This window comes from Ursus americanus, chromosome 23 (assembly GCF_024610735.1).
Source record: "Ursus americanus isolate L20-20 chromosome 23, mUrsAme1.1.p, whole genome shotgun sequence".
Lineage (NCBI taxonomy): Eukaryota > Metazoa > Chordata > Mammalia > Carnivora > Ursidae > Ursus > Ursus americanus.
In genome coordinates this window covers 14,643,053-14,660,744 of record NC_142149.1, presented here as the reverse complement: position 1 = coordinate 14,660,744, position 17,692 = coordinate 14,643,053, and the positions used below count along the sequence as shown (strand labels likewise).

At 50.2% G+C, this 17,692-nt stretch overlaps 1 protein-coding gene across 3 annotated transcripts in view; it reads left to right on the top strand.

Annotated features, from left to right (window-relative positions):
* Positions 1-16,133, top strand: part of MAP3K3 (mitogen-activated protein kinase kinase kinase 3) — a 58,403-nt gene extending 42,270 nt beyond the window's left edge. For all 3 annotated transcript variants that reach the window (XM_045813935.2, XM_045813936.2, XM_087854223.1), the window contains 10 exons: positions 3,324-3,457; positions 6,521-6,594; positions 8,538-8,605; positions 8,819-8,911; positions 9,501-9,692; positions 10,243-10,391; positions 11,055-11,186; positions 11,614-11,743; positions 12,082-12,259; positions 13,344-16,133. In XM_045813935.2, the coding sequence (XP_045669891.1) occupies positions 3,324-3,457; positions 6,521-6,594; positions 8,538-8,605; positions 8,819-8,911; positions 9,501-9,692; positions 10,243-10,391; positions 11,055-11,186; positions 11,614-11,743; positions 12,082-12,259; positions 13,344-13,572 (1,379 nt within the window). In that variant the 3' untranslated portion in view covers positions 13,573-16,133. The remainder of the gene's footprint in view (positions 1-3,323; positions 3,458-6,520; positions 6,595-8,537; positions 8,606-8,818; positions 8,912-9,500; positions 9,693-10,242; positions 10,392-11,054; positions 11,187-11,613; positions 11,744-12,081; positions 12,260-13,343) is intronic.
* The last annotated feature ends 1,559 nt before the right edge of the window (positions 16,134-17,692 follow it).

Sequence of the window (17,692 nt, the reverse complement as noted above, 5' to 3'; positions counted from 1 at the left end):
CCCAAGCAGCAGGAGCAAGGGTCGGGGGTTGCCCTCCTCCCCCACCAACATGAAGGAACCGGTGAGTATTTAGTGAGAGATGGCAACATGTGGGTCATTCAGCCCCCCCATGGCGCTATTTTCAGTGATGGGGAAGTGCAAGGTAGCTCAATCCATGCTGTTTCTTTGAACTTCTTCCTTATATTGAATTGAAAATCTGCCTTCCCTCACTTTACCCAGTGAGTCTGGTACTGCTGTCTTGACCAACACAGATACATAGATAACATCTTTCATATGATAGGTTTCCAACTGTTTGAAACCACCTGTCCTGTTTGCTTTTTGTTTTCCCCATCATAATATACATACCTTGAATTTTAATTTTTTTCAAGCCAATTAGTCTGTTAAACTAGTTCATGCTAAAAAAGAAAACAAGCAACAAGCAAAAACAACAACTAGGTAATAAGTTAACCCAAAAGAAAGACCCCATGGGGAGATCTTCAGACAAGGCAGATGGAATTTCCCTACGTGACGATGCCCTTCCTTATATCTTTGCCTGTAGAAATTCCGTCCACCTTTGAAGCCGAGCTCAAGCACCATTTTTCCCATAATATGTAGGGTGGTGCCCTTAAGCCACCCAGCCAAGCCTCAAATGCAGGACTTGTCCCTGCCACATTCTGACTCCTGTTGGGTCTAATGCATCTCATTAAGTGCCTTTGCCTCTGTTCCTACTCCATCTCGCTCCTTGTCTTGCCACTGCAGTCCCACAGTGAGGCAAGCCAGATTGCAGCCCCTAAGGAATGGGTGGTGGGGGAGCTGAGGCAGTCAGTTCTTTCAAGGAGTTTGGCTGTGAAAGAAAAACAGAGGTCGGTTAGTGGCTTACAGGAAAGGCAAAAAGTAAGGTCAAGACTGTAAGCTAGAGATCTGAGCATGCTCATGAAGAAGGGAGGTGCAAAGTCAGCTGAAAAGGGGATTGAAGGAGGTGCCAAGGGGATGTGGGGAAGCCAACTCCTGTTGCAGATGACATGGGTAGTGCAGATAGAGGGTGCCTAATGCCTTGGCAAGGGGAGGGGAGCCCTATTCCTCGGAGAGGAGAGGGGTTCGAGAGAGTGTTGAAAGGACGAGGTGACTTGCAGGGAGTCCCTGGCAGCAGCTGGTGAGAGAGCTGTGTGCAGTGCAGACCTCCCCTCCTGGTGCAGTAGAAGGGCAGAGCCCGCCATCACATAGGTCAGTTTCCTTCACTTCCACGGGGTTTTTCTTTTGTGATGCTGGATGAGACCAGAAACTATTTAGTAGTGATGGCAACTTCAAAATCAAATGGGAATTTTGGAAATTGAAACATCTAGGATGTTCTCAGGGTCTTGTGGGATGAAATGTTAAGAAGCACTGTTCTGCACAGCCTGGTCCAGTGTGAGCACTGAAAAATACTGATTAAGATTTCCCATTGAGGAAGGAAAAAAAGAGTCGATTCCTCCCCCAATCTCATCTGCCCAGCAAGAGACAGCAGGGTTTAGAGAAAATAGTTGATGGCCAAAAGAGCTATCTCTTTGTACTTGGAATGACCTGCACATTAACACTGACCCCAAACCCTAGAACTCCCTGCGGAGGGAACTTCCTGACTGCATCAGCTTCCTGACCGGAGTCTCCTATGAGAAGGGCTAGAATCTGAGAGCCAGTCTTTCAGCTTTGGGTGAGAGTTTTGCTCAGACTTTGCACTATGGGTTAAGGAGCTGGCAGAGAGCTGGCATGCCCTGGGAGGAGCACAGCCAGTCAGCAGCTTAAAGCCCTGGCTTTCTCCTCCTGTGTAGAACACCTTCGCGCAGAGCTGTGGGCCGCTCTGAACACAGGACGACTACTCTGCTTTGTTGCTTCAGCTGCTGCTGACGGGGCCCTTTGGCACAAACGGCCCCATAAGAATAGAGCAAAATCTGGCTGGAATGCCAGGGAAGGGCATCCCAGAGAGCTTGCCATCCCTACCATGCCTGCCTTCTAAGGCTCAGAATGAGTTGTCTTGCATAGTACTGTGGTTTGTGCTGTCTGGCTCACTGCTGTCTCTGTTGGTAAATAGTGGGCACAGCAGTGAGTCTTGCAGTCCAGTATCCTGTCCTGTTAAGGTCCCTGTCTCATTTGTTCTCGATTGCTGGTGTGTGTCTCACTAGCCCCCAATTTCTGAATTGAAGATAAAAACAAAACTGAAAATGCTCTGGAGCAGTTCTGCCAACTCCTGGTTTTTCCATTTGCTTCCTCTGATAGCCATTGGTTTGGGGAGACTTCCCTTTCCTGCCCCAAGCTGTGGGCCTGTGCACAATAGCCCCTGGCCCACTGCCCATCAGATAACAGGGCTGGCTCTCTGCAGGCAGCAATGTGTATTGGAAAAAGTGAAAGTCTCTGGCTGGAAATAAAAGCTCAGAAAACCTTTGCTATTTTCCCCCAGCCCCTCCTGGGTCTGTAGTGCTGGCCTCATGTGAGCAAGTCCCATGCTACCTGTAAAACCAGGGGAGAGTTCAGTAGCTGGTAAAGGAGAGAATGGGTGTCTAGGGCCTTGGATATTTTATCCCAGGGAGACTTCACCTAGATACTCCATGTAACAGACTGGGGGCAGTTCATCCTGTCTGGAGATAGTTTGGACCACTGTCTGGGACTTCATCAATAAATAAGTTTTTCTTTCTCTCTAATCAGTCCCTTACAAGAGACATTTTTGGTTCATTCTAGGTCAAGTGTGTAATACCTTTTCATTCCAAAGTATATTGGTCACGGTTCAGGTGCACAGAGTAGAATCCACTCTAACTAGTTTTGGGGAGAAGAGATTTAGTGCACATCCGGGCATATAAAGTGATTGGAGAGAAAGAAATAGATTCTAGGTTAAGACACCACAGAGCTCCTACCCTTTCTGTAACCAGGAAATTACCAGATTCAGAAGCACATTCCCCCAGTGCTCTGGTCCACACCATGTGCATAGGGAGGACTGCATCTGCGTCTTGACTTCAGGAAAACTGGAGGCCAGGTGTGGGACCTCTGCTCATGCTGCATCAGAAAAACCAGGGCTTCCATGACTATGCCCAGGAGCAGTAGGAGCAGCAGGAAGCCATCTAAATCTCACACAAGTGCATCTGATTGGCCGGACCTTAGAGGGTCTTAGGAATAATAGCTTTTAGCTGATTAACTTCTGAAGTATAGGAAGGCATACTAGAAGGGTAGAATGGATCTTGAGTCTAACCCATTGTATCTGCCTCATAGAGTGAAGGAAACGAATGGAATTCTGCTGAGTTCCTACCTGGTACCCTATATGCTGCTCTCAGCCACACATTCTGGGCTCTGTTGTAAAAGGTCTTGTTTCTGTGCTCTAGGCTCCCAGAACCCTGGCCGAAGCTCACCTCCCCCTGGCTACGTGCCTGAGCGGCAGCAACGCATTGCCCGTCAGGGGTCCTACACCAGCATCAACAGCGAGGGGGAGTTCATCCCAGAGACCAGCGAGCAGTGTGTGAGTACAGGGCTTGGGATGTGCCTTGGAGTGTGTAAGACCAAGGTTATAATGGGGCTTCTCAGTGGGCATGGTGCAGAGCTGAGGGATTTGAACCCCATCCAGTAGCTCCTTTGTAAACCAGGCCTGCCCAAATACGGATTATTCCTTTTTAGGGGCCAAGTATTAATTCCTGCCATGGACAGTGTGTAAACTACCCAGCTTCCTTGGTGTTGGATAAGCATTTGACAAATTTGACAAGCTATGCTCCTCTCACTGGTCTCCCCGCAGAACATCACTATGCTATTTGAATACTTCCTTACAACCACCTGTGATATCAGCAGAGTTTAACATATGACCAATCCTAAACTGACAGATTTTGTTTTTTATCAGCCATATTTTAGTTTTGCTATTTCTTGATGAAAGGTAGGGGGGTGCCATATCCAAATTGCACTGTAGAAATGGTTATTTTGGGTGAGCTTTTATGGTGGTAGACAGCTATATTAGTTTATCTGTTGCTACACAACAAATTACCACAAACTTAGCAGTTTAAAAACAGCATACATTTATTATTTTACAGTTTCCCTGGGTAAGGAACCTAGGCATGATTTAATGGGATCCTCCATTCAGGGTTACACAAGACTACAGTCAAGTGTCAGCCAGGCTGCATTCTTTTCTGGAACTTGGGGTTCCCCTCTGAGCTTACGTGTTTGTTGGCAGTTGTTATTAGCACTGTGGTCCCCGTTTTCTTGCTGTCTGTTGGCCGGGGGCCACTCTGAGCTCCTAGAAGCCACTTTCAGTTCCTTGCAACATGGCTCTCTCACAACATGGCAGCTTCTTCAAGGCAGAAGGAGAATCTCTTGCTTCAGTCTGTAAAGATGGAGTCGTAAAATGTAACATAATCATGGAAATGAATATGCCACCCTCTTTGCCATAGTCTGTTGACTAGAAACAAGTTACAAGTTCTACCCATACTTTAGGGGAGGTGTTTATACAAGACTGTGACTCATTGTGGGGGCCACCTTAGATAGGTATGCCCACCACAATGGCTAACCCATTTTAATGGCTAACTTTTTAACTAGTGGCTTACTTGATGAAAATGGCATTTTGGCTCAGTGAACTCAGCAAGAGTGAGATCTCTGGCTTCATCCTGGTCTTTTCAATGAGCTTACTTTGATTTCATAAGAGAAAGATCCACTCTTATAAATTTTTAAGATTTGGTCTGGGAAGGGGAAATTTCTTAAGAGCAATAGCATCACAGAAGGACCAGCACCACCACATAAGGGATTTTACAGGAAACTGATCTTTGTCACTTTTCTTTCCCCTAAAACTGATTCTTAAAACTTTTCTTTCCTGGTGATAGCTAATCTCTATAAAGCATTATCCAAACTACATAGACTGAGAAGGAAGCCGTTTACACTGCTGCTTTTCTTTTCTGTAACTCCTGCTTCCAGATAAATTTATGTTTAGAACAGTGACCTGGAGTGCTTTTAGTTAAGGATTCCCTCCTTGGGTATTTTACTGACCATCCTTTCTGTTTTCTCTAACTAGAGCACTTCTGGCCATCAGCTCTGTCAGAGGTGACGTGGGTATAAAATCTCAGAGATGCAAATGAGTTCATTGCCTTTGGTCTCTATCCTTCCCCATGGCCCTATATCCTGGTCCTTTTACATCTTTGCTTTACCTGCCTATCCCTGGAAGGTGTGGGAGTATCGGACTCCTAGCGAGGACAGAGTTTTAGAAAGAGGCCAAAGAAGGAATGCCTAGGTCCTTCCCCTTAGCTAAAGTGAATTGTTCCTGGGGCGCCTGGGTGGCACAGCGGTTAAGCGCCTGCCTTCGGCTCAGGGCGTGATCCCAGCGTTATGGGATCGAGCCCCACATCAGGCTCCTCTGCTATGAGCCTGCTTCTTCCTCTCCCACTCCCCCTGCTTGTGTTCCCTCTCTCGCTGGCTGTCTCTCTCTGTCAAATAAATAAATAAAATCTTTAAAAAAAAAAAAAAAGTGAATTGTTCCTGGTAACCAGCCATTCAAGATAAATCCACTTAACAGAGACCAAAACAGTGTAGTATATAGTGAAAGAATATTCAACTGGGACTTTCTTGAAAAGTGAAACTAAGATAGGTTTATTTTTTTTTTTTCCATCAGATAATGGTAATAGTTGCATCTCTTTGCTAAGTTTTAGAATGAACAAAAGCATGATTCATGTTAATTTTTTTGGCTTAATTTTTCTAACAAAAATTTTGCTGACACAACATAACCTCCTTTACTTCCCCTTTGCTGCGATAATTTGGGATAATTTGAGGAAGGGATAATTTGAGTTGGAAACTAATTTTATGAAAGTTGTTAGTGAATTTTCATAATTTTGATTTCTGCTTCCCTACGTAATGTTTAACTTTGGATCTCAGACAATGAATACTCTGATAGAAAATACCCCCATAAGCAAAATGAAGGGAGATTAGTTGGAGAAAAAGCTAATCTGAAGGCTTTTTGTTACTGCATTGACCAAGGGCTAGGGAAACATTTTAACTTACATAGATACTTATTGCCTCCATATGGGAACCGGGAAGTAGGACTTTTTTCATCAGTATTAACTGCATAATACTAGTTTCATAACTTGAAACAATTCTCCTAACCTTCCTAGACCTGCAGTGACTTGTCTGTGGAATGAGGGCAATACTTGTCTCTGTAAATTTTAAATTATGGAGTGTAAACAGAAGCATTACGGTCCCACCCATATGCCATGGAAGCCTCTGCGGGGTAGTACCAGCTTCAGTGCCAGGCTCCCAGTGTTCATGAGCCAACAAAATGCCAACAAGAGAAGTAGCGTCTCTGCTTTGCTCTCCTGGCAGAGCTCCTTGGGATGCCGGCCAGACATTTTTCTCCCTCCTGGAAAGTTGCCTTTCAAACTACGGGGGAGAATGGCACCTTCCTAACCATTCTTCCCACTGTACAGGCAGAGAAAGGGCACTTTCATATTTTGACAAAAAGGACTATTTGTTGGCCTTGGCTGGGCCATAAAGCCCTGAGTCACCTGGCTGGGACTGGGGCTGCGGCTGGGGTTTTATTGTATGACTTGCCTTGCAGATGTTGGATCCCCTGAGCAGTGCTGAGAATTCCTTGTCAGGAAGCTGCCAATCCTTGGACAGGTCGGCAGACAGGTATGGGACTGTGGCTGCTTTGGGGGCTAGTACATAGGCATGTTTGGGACTGATGGGCTGAGGAAACAGAGTTAGCTAGTATGTCTCTGATCTAGACGCTGGCCTGCAGGTCCGTGGTTAAAACATCATGCTTCTGGGAAAGAAACCTCTTTCTGGGATTCCTAGCCCTTTCCTTAATTTTTCAAATACCATAAGAATGTTATGTTTGTATAATTAGGTGAATGTAATAGTAGCTCATAATAGCAATCATATGTATTAAATGCTTGCTCTGTTATCCCAAGTGCTTTACATGTTTTGAGTTTCTGTATAATACACGCTGCTCTTGTGCTCTTGGCCTCATCTGTGATCTGGCCTGAGAGGTAGTGAACCTTCAGTGTTTTGGGGGAAAATTTGAACTATCACCTGTGGGTTTACTTTCCTTTTTTTTTTTTCTCCAAGTGTTTCTGATGGAGTTAGAAACTGGGTTAGAAAACCAGAAAACAAAATACCCAGACTGCCTAGCTTACTGCACTATCTGCTTGGTGTGTAATCTTTCCTCACACTTTAGGAGGGAACAAGTGCTGTCTTACATACCAAATGGTTCTGTAGAGCTGGTTCACCCATCAGCAGAGGTATGTTTAGAGTTGGCTTTGGCACTGATCCAGCCAGTCTCTCATCTTGACCTTGTTATGCCCAATAGCGCATTTGATCATGTCTGGCTGGGCTTAGGGTTGTAGTCAGAGGCTATGGAGCAGGTTTAGGAATTTTTTTCCCCCCTTTGTTTAACTGATTAATTGTTCACATGGGTACTGGCCAAATTCGTACTGTGTCTTTCCTAACAGATCTGAAAACTGAGGAGCACTGTCTTCCCTCTAGACGTCATAGAATACAGTCATAGTTACTTGTTGGTGTCCAATTCGTAGCATTGCTTGGGGCTTGCTCTTCAACCAGGGGAGCAAGAAGGCCCAGGTAAAAGTGCCAGGAGTTGCTGCCACAAACTGAAGACTCTGCCTGGACAGGGACTGACTCTGGCTTTGGATTATCTCCTAAGCTTTGTGGCCAAGCAGGGGTGGGGAGTGGGGCAGGCAGTAGGACAAGACCATGGAAGGTCTAGTAGTTGTGAAGTAGGGGACGGCCCCCATGTCATTACCTTGACCGTTTCTGACCCGTGGCCCTCTCAAAAGGCACTCTCACGTGTAAGGTAGAAGACCATTCTGGTGAATTCTAGGAAAGATAGCTGAGCGTACCCACTTGATCCTTGGGTTTTGCCTCTGTCCCTCCAATGCTTTGTTTTCATTTCCTTGGGAGTAACACCCAGAGACCTGGACTTACTCGCTTGAGGCCCAGCCTAACTTGAGCATAGTGCTTTCCTCTCCTCCTTATGGGATCTGTAGCCACATAGATCCCATCTCCATCCAGTATAAGTCAAGTAGCTTCCCTTAACCTCTCTGTTCCTCAGTTTCCCTGTCTCTAAAGTGGGATGGTGGTGCTTAGTCTGAAAGGAAGATGCTTGGTGTTGTTGCTATTTTTATTACCGCTGTGGACAAGGGATGTTTTGCAACTCTTTGCCTGTTACCAAGGTGGGAGGAAAGGGCAAGAAGAGAAAGTGGTGTGCCAAACTCCGAGCTGGAGTTTGTGAGGGCTGGAGGAGTTGATTCTTCCAGGTTCTGTCAGATTTGGACCTCAGACTGCTAAAGAGAAAGTAGGAGGCCAAACTCAGAAGAGGGCTGTTTCTCTCAAATTCTGCTTCCCTCCCAAACTGTGAGGAAAGATTACATGCCAAGCAGGCGCTGTGGTAAGCTAGGCAGTCTGGATATTTTGTTTTCTGGTTTTTCTATTCTATGTAATGATGCAGAGGGAGTTAGAAAAGAGAATCCATCTGGATATCCTGCCTTCTGCCCTGGTGGGCAGCTTTTCCAAGTAGGCTGATGCCTACGTTGTGATTTCATTTTGTTTTTTTCCAGCCCATCCTTCCGGAAATCGAGAATGTCCCGAGCCCAGAGCTTCCCAGACAACAGACAGGAATTCTCGGGTGAGTTTCCCAGAGCCTGAAGAGCACTGCAGGGTGTCTGGATGGGACTGGGGCATTCTGCTTTTGCTAGCTGAGTTAGGAAGCCAGGACTGTATTTTAATTCTCCTCGGGCCTGCGGCTCTGACGTCTCAGGTGACAGAGGGGCTTAAATGGTTCACACACATTGACCTACCCCGAAACCAGCGATTCCTCTGTCTCCTCTGTCTAACTCAGATCGGGAAACTCAGCTGTATGACAAAGGGGTCAAAGGTGGAACCTACCCCCGGCGCTACCATGTGTCTGTGCACCACAAGGACTACAATGAGGGTGAGTACACCTCTACCCTGCCCCCTGCTGGCTGCCTCAGAACGGACATGGGTAGAGCTTTGCCACCCAAAAGCCCTGCCAGGGGCTAGGCCCAGGCCCTCCAGACCGCATGTTTTCTTTATTCCTGAGGAGCTGTGCCAAGACTTGAGGCACTAGAGACTGAGGGGAGATGGGCGGAAGGACAGTGTTTGGAAACCAAGATGCTGCCACTGGGAAAACTGTCCTTGATCTGAATCCCTAGCATGCCCCATGGTGCCAGCTCTCCAGCGCCCTCCTCTGCCCCATGGCAGCAGACAGAATGGAGCTTCCACAAAGGTTTAGGATTAGGATGCCAGGGAAGACAGACTTTAGCAGTGGATTAGCCCTGCAAGTGATGTGGTGCCCGAGGTGCCTTACCTTTGGCCAGGGCTTCCTGAACCATCTCTGGCTGCTCCCTAATTCCTGCCTCTGTCCTGATTCTCAGGGTGCTTGGGACATTAGCCATTCTGGCAAGGATTAGGTAAAAGGGCAGATGGGATGATGTGGTTCGCACATTTAGCCTCGTGGCCAGGGGTCTGACTTGCTTTACTCTGGCTCTTGCACCCTTCAGGCAGAAGAACATTTCCACGAATACGGCGTCATCAAGGCAACCTCTTTACCCTGGTGCCGTCCAGCCGGTCTCTGAGCACAAATGGCGAGAACATGGGTCTGGCGGTGCAATATCTGGACCCCAGAGGGCGCCTGCGGAGTGCGGACAGCGAGAATGCCCTCTCTGTGCAAGAGAGGAATGTGCCAACCAAGTGTGAGGAGTGGGCCCTGGCCAGAAGGAGACTGCCCAGGGGGGTGCTCAGACAGGCGGCAGGGCAGGTAGCCAGAGGTCCCCTGGGCTGTTCAGCTCAGTGGTAGGCTGCTCTGGCCCATCCTCATCACACTGGAAGAGTTTGTGGGTCAGCAGCAGATCCCCTGGACCTTAAGCCTCGTTCCACTGTTGTGTGACAAGCCACTTCCCCTCTCTGGTGTTTAGTCTCTGTGTTTAAATGGAAGAACAATCTCCTCAGTCCTTGCCATATTCAGATGTTTAGGGACTTAGGTAGTAAAGATATTTGGTCAGTTCAGAGGAGTGTTTAACCATGACGGTAGCCAGTCATCTGCCTCTCAGGACCTAATGGTCCCACTGATCAGGGCACCGAGCCTGCTCCAGTTGGGGTGGAGATGCTGGGCTGAGAGGCAGGACGGTGCTGAGTGAGGGGGTCTTGAGCTGGAGGTCCCATCACAGAGCCTCTGGAAACCAAGGCAAGATCTCAGTAAATAATGTGCCTGAGCTAATGTTCTTTCCATCTGTTCTCCTGTAGCTCCTAGTGCCCCCATCAATTGGCGCCGTGGGAAGCTCCTGGGCCAGGGTGCCTTCGGCAGGGTCTATCTGTGCTATGACGTGGACACAGGACGTGAACTTGCTTCCAAGCAAGTCCAATTTGACCCAGACAGCCCTGAGACAAGCAAGGTACTGCCTTCCCCATGGTCTGGCTTCCACTTTCCCCCCTTAACAGGAATTCCTGTCTCACTGCATAGATCAACTGCTCAAGAAGCTACAGCTTGTTTCCCCCATCATTCTTCCTTCCATGTTCCCTTGTTCTCCTCCCTGGACATGGCCATGGGGCAGAGGGACTGTGGTCCAAAGAAGCATTAGACCCCCTAGGTGAGGGATTAGGTATGAAGAACTGAGTTGATGCCAAAGTACCAAACCACCCGAACTGAGAGGCAGTGGCCAGTGCCACAAAGAGCAGTACCTGCCCACCCTCACCAAACAGATGCCTCTTAGCCCTCGGTCCAGGAAGGAGTTTGTTTATCTTTGGAGTTCAACTTTGGGTATGGCCTACACTCCACTCTGAGTGGACAAATGCAGCAGTTACCTTAACTAAGCACCTACACCCATTCTCCCACCCCACTGTCTGCCTTCTTCCAGCATGGGAGTGCCACTGTCCCATGGGTCGCCCAACATTGTGTCCAAGGGCCAGACGGTTAAGAGAGTACCCCTTTGCTCCAGCTGAGGTTCCCAAGGCAGACAGACTCTTCTGAGGTCACTTATTAGGGCAAGCTGAGCTGATCCCAGGTGGGCAGAAGTGGGGCCCTGCAAGCCAAGGTGACCACTGGGCCCCTCCCCTAGGAGGTGAGTGCTCTGGAATGTGAGATCCAGTTGCTGAAGAACTTGCAGCATGAGCGCATAGTGCAATACTATGGCTGTCTGCGGGATCGTGCCGAGAAGACTCTGACCATCTTCATGGAGTACATGCCCGGGGTACGTGCTCCTCAGTGCATGTGGGACACATACAAAAGAGGCCCAGACCTGGGCTGCGGGCTCTGGAGGAGGGGTCCCTTGGACATGCTTCTGATCACTTGAGATGCCAGAGGTTCAGGGGGAAAATGAGAGGTGATGGTCAAAGTCAGGAGAGCTCTGCGTCTGGCCGTGGTGACGGTGTGGGATGTGAAGCGTCCCAGGCCACCCTGACCTGAGGCTTAGAGGGAGGCTGCACTCTCCAGTAAGGACCACCTGTTCCTGGAGCAGAGGGGCCTCCCTTCTGGATTTAGCTCATACGTGGCTTAAGGGAACTGTTCTCTAAGCTGCCCGGTACCCCCCAGCAAAGCCTGGTGCATCGCTCACTGGGGTTGGCTGTCCCCTCTCTGCCATTTCCTGAGCTGACTCCCTCTGACTCCTGTGGCTGTAGGGCTCAGTGAAAGACCAGTTGAAGGCCTACGGAGCTCTGACAGAGAGTGTGACCCGCAAGTATACCCGGCAGATCCTGGAGGGCATGTCCTACCTGCATAGCAACATGATCGTTCACCGAGACATCAAGGGTGAGCAGACATAGGCTGTGGGGTCCCCAAGACCTGGTCACGTAACCATTCTGAATTTTCTGAAAAGTGAGACCCTAATTGCTTCCTTAGGGGATTGGTATAGATTGGTTGAGCAATTTGGGAAACTACTTGTAGGGTATTGTGCAGATGTTGGCCATGGTGATGATCATTTCATGCTGTAGGGCGGAGCCAGTAGTGCTTTGTGCACGTCATGTCTGATGCATGGTAGTCTCCATCCTCCCCAGCAACCCCGTGACCTGGGAGGGAGGGGAAGAGGGTGGATGGTAGAAAATGCCCGGAGGGTCAAGGGTTGCAGCCTCTGCCCTTTCATGCCTTAGGAGCCAACATCCTCCGAGACTCTGCCGGGAACGTGAAGCTGGGGGACTTCGGAGCCAGCAAGCGCCTGCAGACCATCTGCATGTCAGGCACAGGCATGCGCTCGGTCACTGGCACACCCTACTGGATGAGCCCTGAGGTGATCAGCGGTGAGGGCTATGGAAGGAAGGCAGACGTGTGGTGAGTGCTGGGGACATGCTGGGATGGCATCTCCATGTCTGGGCTGTCGTGACTCTAACTTAGAAATGAGCTGTGGGGGCTTTGCGGTGTGGTGGGAAGAAGAGACTCACCTCTTGGCAGCCAGGCCAGGAGCCAGGCCAGGATGTCGGTGCCTGCCCCAGCACATACAGCAAATGCATTGCGTTTTAACCCCAAATAGCACCTTATCTGCTGTTGATGAGAACTTGGGCCATGAAAAACATCCCTAGAGTTTGCTAAATTCCTAACAGAAGTAGCACCAGTCTGAAGGCCTGGGTCAGTCTCTGAATCGTAGCAGGCTTCTTCCTCTCCTAGCGTTCAGATGGCTTGTGTTTACTCTACCTCACTTCCTGTGCGTCCTCTGAAAGGGCCTGGAAGTTGTGAGAGTATCTTTTCCCCTCAGAACTGTATTGTGGTGGGCTGAGTGATGGTTCCTCAAAGATGCCCACGCCCTGTTGATGTTTCCTTACGTGGCAGCAGGGCCTTTGCAGATATGCTTAATTGAAGGATTTTGAATTGGGGAGTTTATCCTGGATCATCCAGGTGGGCTCAGTGTAATTGCCAGTGTCCTTACAAAAGCGAGGCAGCTGGTGAGAGTGGGTAGCAAGAGATGGAACAGTGAAAGCAAGAGACTGGAGTGGTGTAAGGAGGGGCCGTGAACCAAGGAGTGCTGGCAGCCTCTAGAAGCAGACCCTCCAGAAGGAACCATCCCTGCTGACCCATTGACTTTAGCCCATTGAGACTGGTTCTAGACTTCTGACCTCCAGAAGAAATTTTTGTTATATCTTATGCTCATGGTAATTTGTTGCAGCAGCAATAAGAAACTAACATGGTTCTCTCAGAGCTCTTTCTGTCCATGCTAAGGGGTCTCTTCCCCAATCTCAAGACTCACCTGAGTGGGTGTAGGTTGATGAAGCCCTCATTGATGAGGCCTTGGGGACCCTCTACAGAGGTGTCAACCCTCAGCTTGCCCCATCCTGCCTCAGGGTGTTCGGAGAAAGGCACCTCCTTTCATGATGGTGGGCAGGTCAGGGAGCCTGGGGTGACAAGTGATTCTCTCTCCCAGGAGCCTGGGCTGCACTGTGGTAGAGATGCTGACGGAGAAACCACCTTGGGCAGAGTATGAAGCCATGGCCGCCATTTTCAAGATTGCGACCCAGCCCACCAATCCTCAGCTGCCCTCCCACATCTCTGAGCACGGCCGGGACTTCCTGAGGCGCATTTTTGTGGAGGCCCGCCAGAGACCTTCAGCCGAGGAGCTGCTCACACACCACTTTGCACAGCTCGTGTACTGAGCTCTCAAGGCACACTGCTGCCAGCTGCCCCTGCTGCACGGGCAAGGGCTGCCATGGGGCTCTGCAAAGTTGCTGCTTCTCCCAGGCAACGCTGTGGACCGTGGAGCTCCAGTCCAACCAGCGTTCGTCTGTGCCCCTTCTACCACTGGGGCTCAGAGCCAGGGCAGAGTAGCTGCAGCCTCAAGGACTGGGAGCCCCCAGCCTGCCAGACCCGAGAGCTCCAGCATCCTAAGCTCAGCGTGGAGGGGAAGGGGCTAGGGACAGTGTGTAAAGCGCTGAGGGCCTTACCCTCAGGGCTGTGTCCTGACACTGCAATCAGCACCAAAGCCTCACAGGTCTGGGGGCACAGAACGGACACGAGGGTCTGAATAGTGTTACTTTCATTCAGAGTGTTATTTTGTCTCTCCTCCCATGTCTGGAGACCACCAGGGCATCTCTGGGCTGGATGAGCCCACCCAAGCCTGAGGTAAAGCCCAGCATCCCACAGCCAATGGAAGGCAGAGGCTGGGGCTGCGCTCTCCCCAGAGCCCCCAGGTCAGTTTTGCCAGTCCCTGTCCTTTACCAAAGATGAATGAAGCAAATGTTATGCTGCCTTATTCAGGGAAGGAGGAGCCCATCCTGCCTGCCCCCATGACCCTGCGCCCCCCTCCCCCCAGCAGGGGCCTGAGATGTGGAACTGCCCCCACTTAGGCGGGGAGACCCAGTTTTGTCAATGCAATTGTCTCTGTTTTACAAGTTGGAGTCACTCTTATGCTGTACCCAGTTTCTAAACTGGAGACTGTGTACCCTTGGGCTCTGAGTATCCCTGTTGTGGGCTTGGGCCTTGGGCTGGATTGGAAAGAGCTAAAGGTAATGGCCTTTGTGTTCCTGACCTGGCACCTTTTCCCCCACTGGAGCAGAAAGGAAGATGGACAGCGTGGTGAGGGCATCTGACCCAGCTGGCTTCCCTGAGCCCTTGGGCAGGCTCTTGTAGATAGCCAGGGAGGTTGGATCAGGCTGTTTGTGAGTCGTGACCCTGCTAAGCCAGAGCCCTCTCCACCTGGTAGAAGGGAGAGTCCATATGATGTCACCAACTGTGTCCCAAACTACCATCTCTGTTCCTCCTTGGCCAGCCTTGCCCATCCCCATGAGGTCTCAGCCTCTTTCCCTTCTTAGAGGAGGAGTGGTAGCAGGGGTCAGGGAGCCAGTATCTCCAAGCAGCTTAGAGTTGGCCTTATTTACCTCAGCCTGGGCGCTGGTCCTTTCTTCCGGCCCCTCCCCTCCAAAATGTGCCTATTGCTAGAGCTCCTCCCTCCCAACACCCAGTTTCCTTGGGAGTTGTCATTAAAGGAACAACAACAACAACAACAACAACAACGCCAGTGCCCAGGGATGGGCCTCTCCGGGGAGCTGGGGATTAGCGCCAGGCAGCTCATTGCCAGCCATGCCCACTTTCCCATGGGCACCAGAACAAGCCAAAGCCTTCGTTGTTTGTTGACGATGCACTTTTATGAATGTAGTTTCTATCGCTGTTTTTAGCCTTTTCACATCATGTAATGTGAGGCCTTGTACTTGTTAATTTATATCTCAGATCATATTTGATGGTTTTTATATATATCAATTCTAGATTGTTACAGGTGATGGACGCCTCAAGAGAGAGAAGAGAAAATGAAAGCAGCTGGTTTTGCAGGAATGTGTGTTGCACGGTGCCAGTTGGGCCTGGGCCCCTCTGTTTCCATCCTTTTCCCCCAGGGGCCTCTGTCAGGCACCCCCAGCTCAGCCCTCTGAAGACAGTGAGCATGTGCTCCTGTCTCCACCTCGGCCCTAGCCCAGGGTGGAGACTGGCCCTTCAACTTGACCAAAGCCGCCATGTGGCAGCTCAGCCTCTCCACGACCCTGTCCTGATGGCTGTAGCACTCTTCTTGGGCCCACACCCCTGTCCCTAGTCCCTGTTCCCCAAGAGGAAACAGAGCATGGTGCCAGTGCCGAGAAGACGACTCTGTGTGTCCCAGCTTCAGGCTCTCACAGAGCCCCACCTCCTGGGGTCTTACCTCACAGGGAATGGGTTTTAAAAGTGAATTTGCAAACAGGCCAACAAACGTACTCCAAAAAAAACCAAAAGACCCTGATTTTTTTGTGTGCCAAAAACTGTGGACATGCTGGCTCAGCATCCTCAGGATCAAGCTGTTGCTTAATTTTAATTTATTGTCTTTATATTAAATAACCCAGATGACAAGTTGTGGGCCTAGGACAGCCTGGGCCCGAAGATTCTGAAAGGCAGTCCCCTAGCAGCCCCAGGCTTGCTGTGGGAAGGGCCATGCTGCCATTTGCTCATCATTCCGTGGGCTGTCAGCCTTGGCCAAACCTACGTGGAAAGGCCAGGGCTGGGGACAGTCTACACTCCGCCGCCCTCCTGTCCCTCCTGCCCCTCCTGCCCACCTCAGCTCTGTGTCTGTGTCTGAATTGTGGATCGTGCAGAAGAACCTGCAGCCATAGTTATTTGACTATATCTCGACCGAGGGCTTGCAGTGCAAAGCCAGGCCAGTGTCGCGCATTACTTACAATAAAAGGGATCATTTATACCCAAGGGGTCCTGTGGCAATGCTTTTGGTTGGGTAGTGGAGAGAGTAGGTGTTTGCCCAGGAGGAGCCAGGTATCGTGCCTGGTAACCAGTGTGGATCCCTCAGCAGAGAACTTGAAAGGACTCTAAGAGGGGTCCTAGGATGGGATGACTTGGTTGATACCACTGCTGGCTCAGAGGTGGCTCCCCACTCTCCCCACTTCCAGGAGCTCTGCTGAGGGGGCTTCTATCAGGGCTGATTATCAAGGTGGTATGTCAGCCCCCCCGGCCCCAGTGTCACCAGTGTCCAGGGTCTGAGAACTTCATGGCATCTAGTAGTCTTCCCGGTGCAGGGCTCAGGCATTCCAGGAGCCACCTCTCTGTTCTCTCCTCCTGGTCTATCTGCTGCTGGTGCTAAGCTCAGAGCAGGGAGAGACCCATCCTTGTCCCCATCTGAGGCCTCTAGTGCAGAATTTGGGCCTGCTTTGAATGAGGCTCTCAGCTCTCCTCATGCTGATGACCCAATGCCATATCTGCTGAGTGTTAGCTCTGCTGCTTCAAGGGGCATTGTCTACCTCAACACAGCCCAGTGGCCCATCTGCCACCAGAGTTGAAAACCCGCCCCCTACCCTGTCCTATGGGCATGGCGTCACTTAGGAACTTAAGGAATTGTATGGGGTGCAGTAGCAGCAAATCCCCCAGGAGTCAGCCCTCTTGCTCCACCAGTTCATGTAGCCCATGGGCAGTTTGGGGAAATCAGGACAGTTGGTTCTGGAACAGACAACCCAGACTGCCTGCCTATAATCTTCTGGGGGTGGGGGTGGGGGTGGAGGTGTCTCAGGTCCTCCAAGTTGGCCGTGTTTGCCCTGCTGTAAACTTGTCTCTCAGAGGAGAAGATAAGCTGTTTCTCCTTGGACTACCTGGGACGGTGACCATGGCTGCCCCACTCCCCAGAGTTTGAAAAAGCAAGGGGAAGATGACAGATGGGGAAGGACACAACGAACTAGAGAACCTTCAGCAGCACTTGCTGAATCTGCTGGTTTCCACCATCCTTTGCCGATTTCCAGGGCAAGAGTGGTCCAGACAAGGACTCAGCAGAAGGGTCCTGCCTTCCAATATACTGAAGTGAAGTGAGGCTAGGCTCCATCATCTACTGATGGCCTGACCCTCTCTCTCTTTTTTTTTTCTAAAGTAGGTTCCACACTGAAAGTGGGCTTTGAACTCACAACCCTGTGATCAAGACTTGCATCCTCTACTGACTGAGCCAGCCAGGCTCCCCATCCTGACCCTCCTAACCGACACAAAGCTGAGGGGCAAAGTGGAGTTTCAGTTCTAAAACCACTCTGGGTATGACAGCATCGAGGCCTGACTGTTGAAAAAGGAGTGCTCCCTCTTTTTCTCAGGTTGGTGTCATTTCCCTGACACCCATCACCAGCCCCACCCCCACCCTAATCAAGGCCAGGAGTGCTCTGGGCTGACCATGTCTCCTGTCACCTCTGCATGAGAAGTCTGCATCCTTCCTGCCACAAAGGACCCCCCTTTGCCCCCCGCCCCATCAGGCCACATAATACAGAGTCAGAA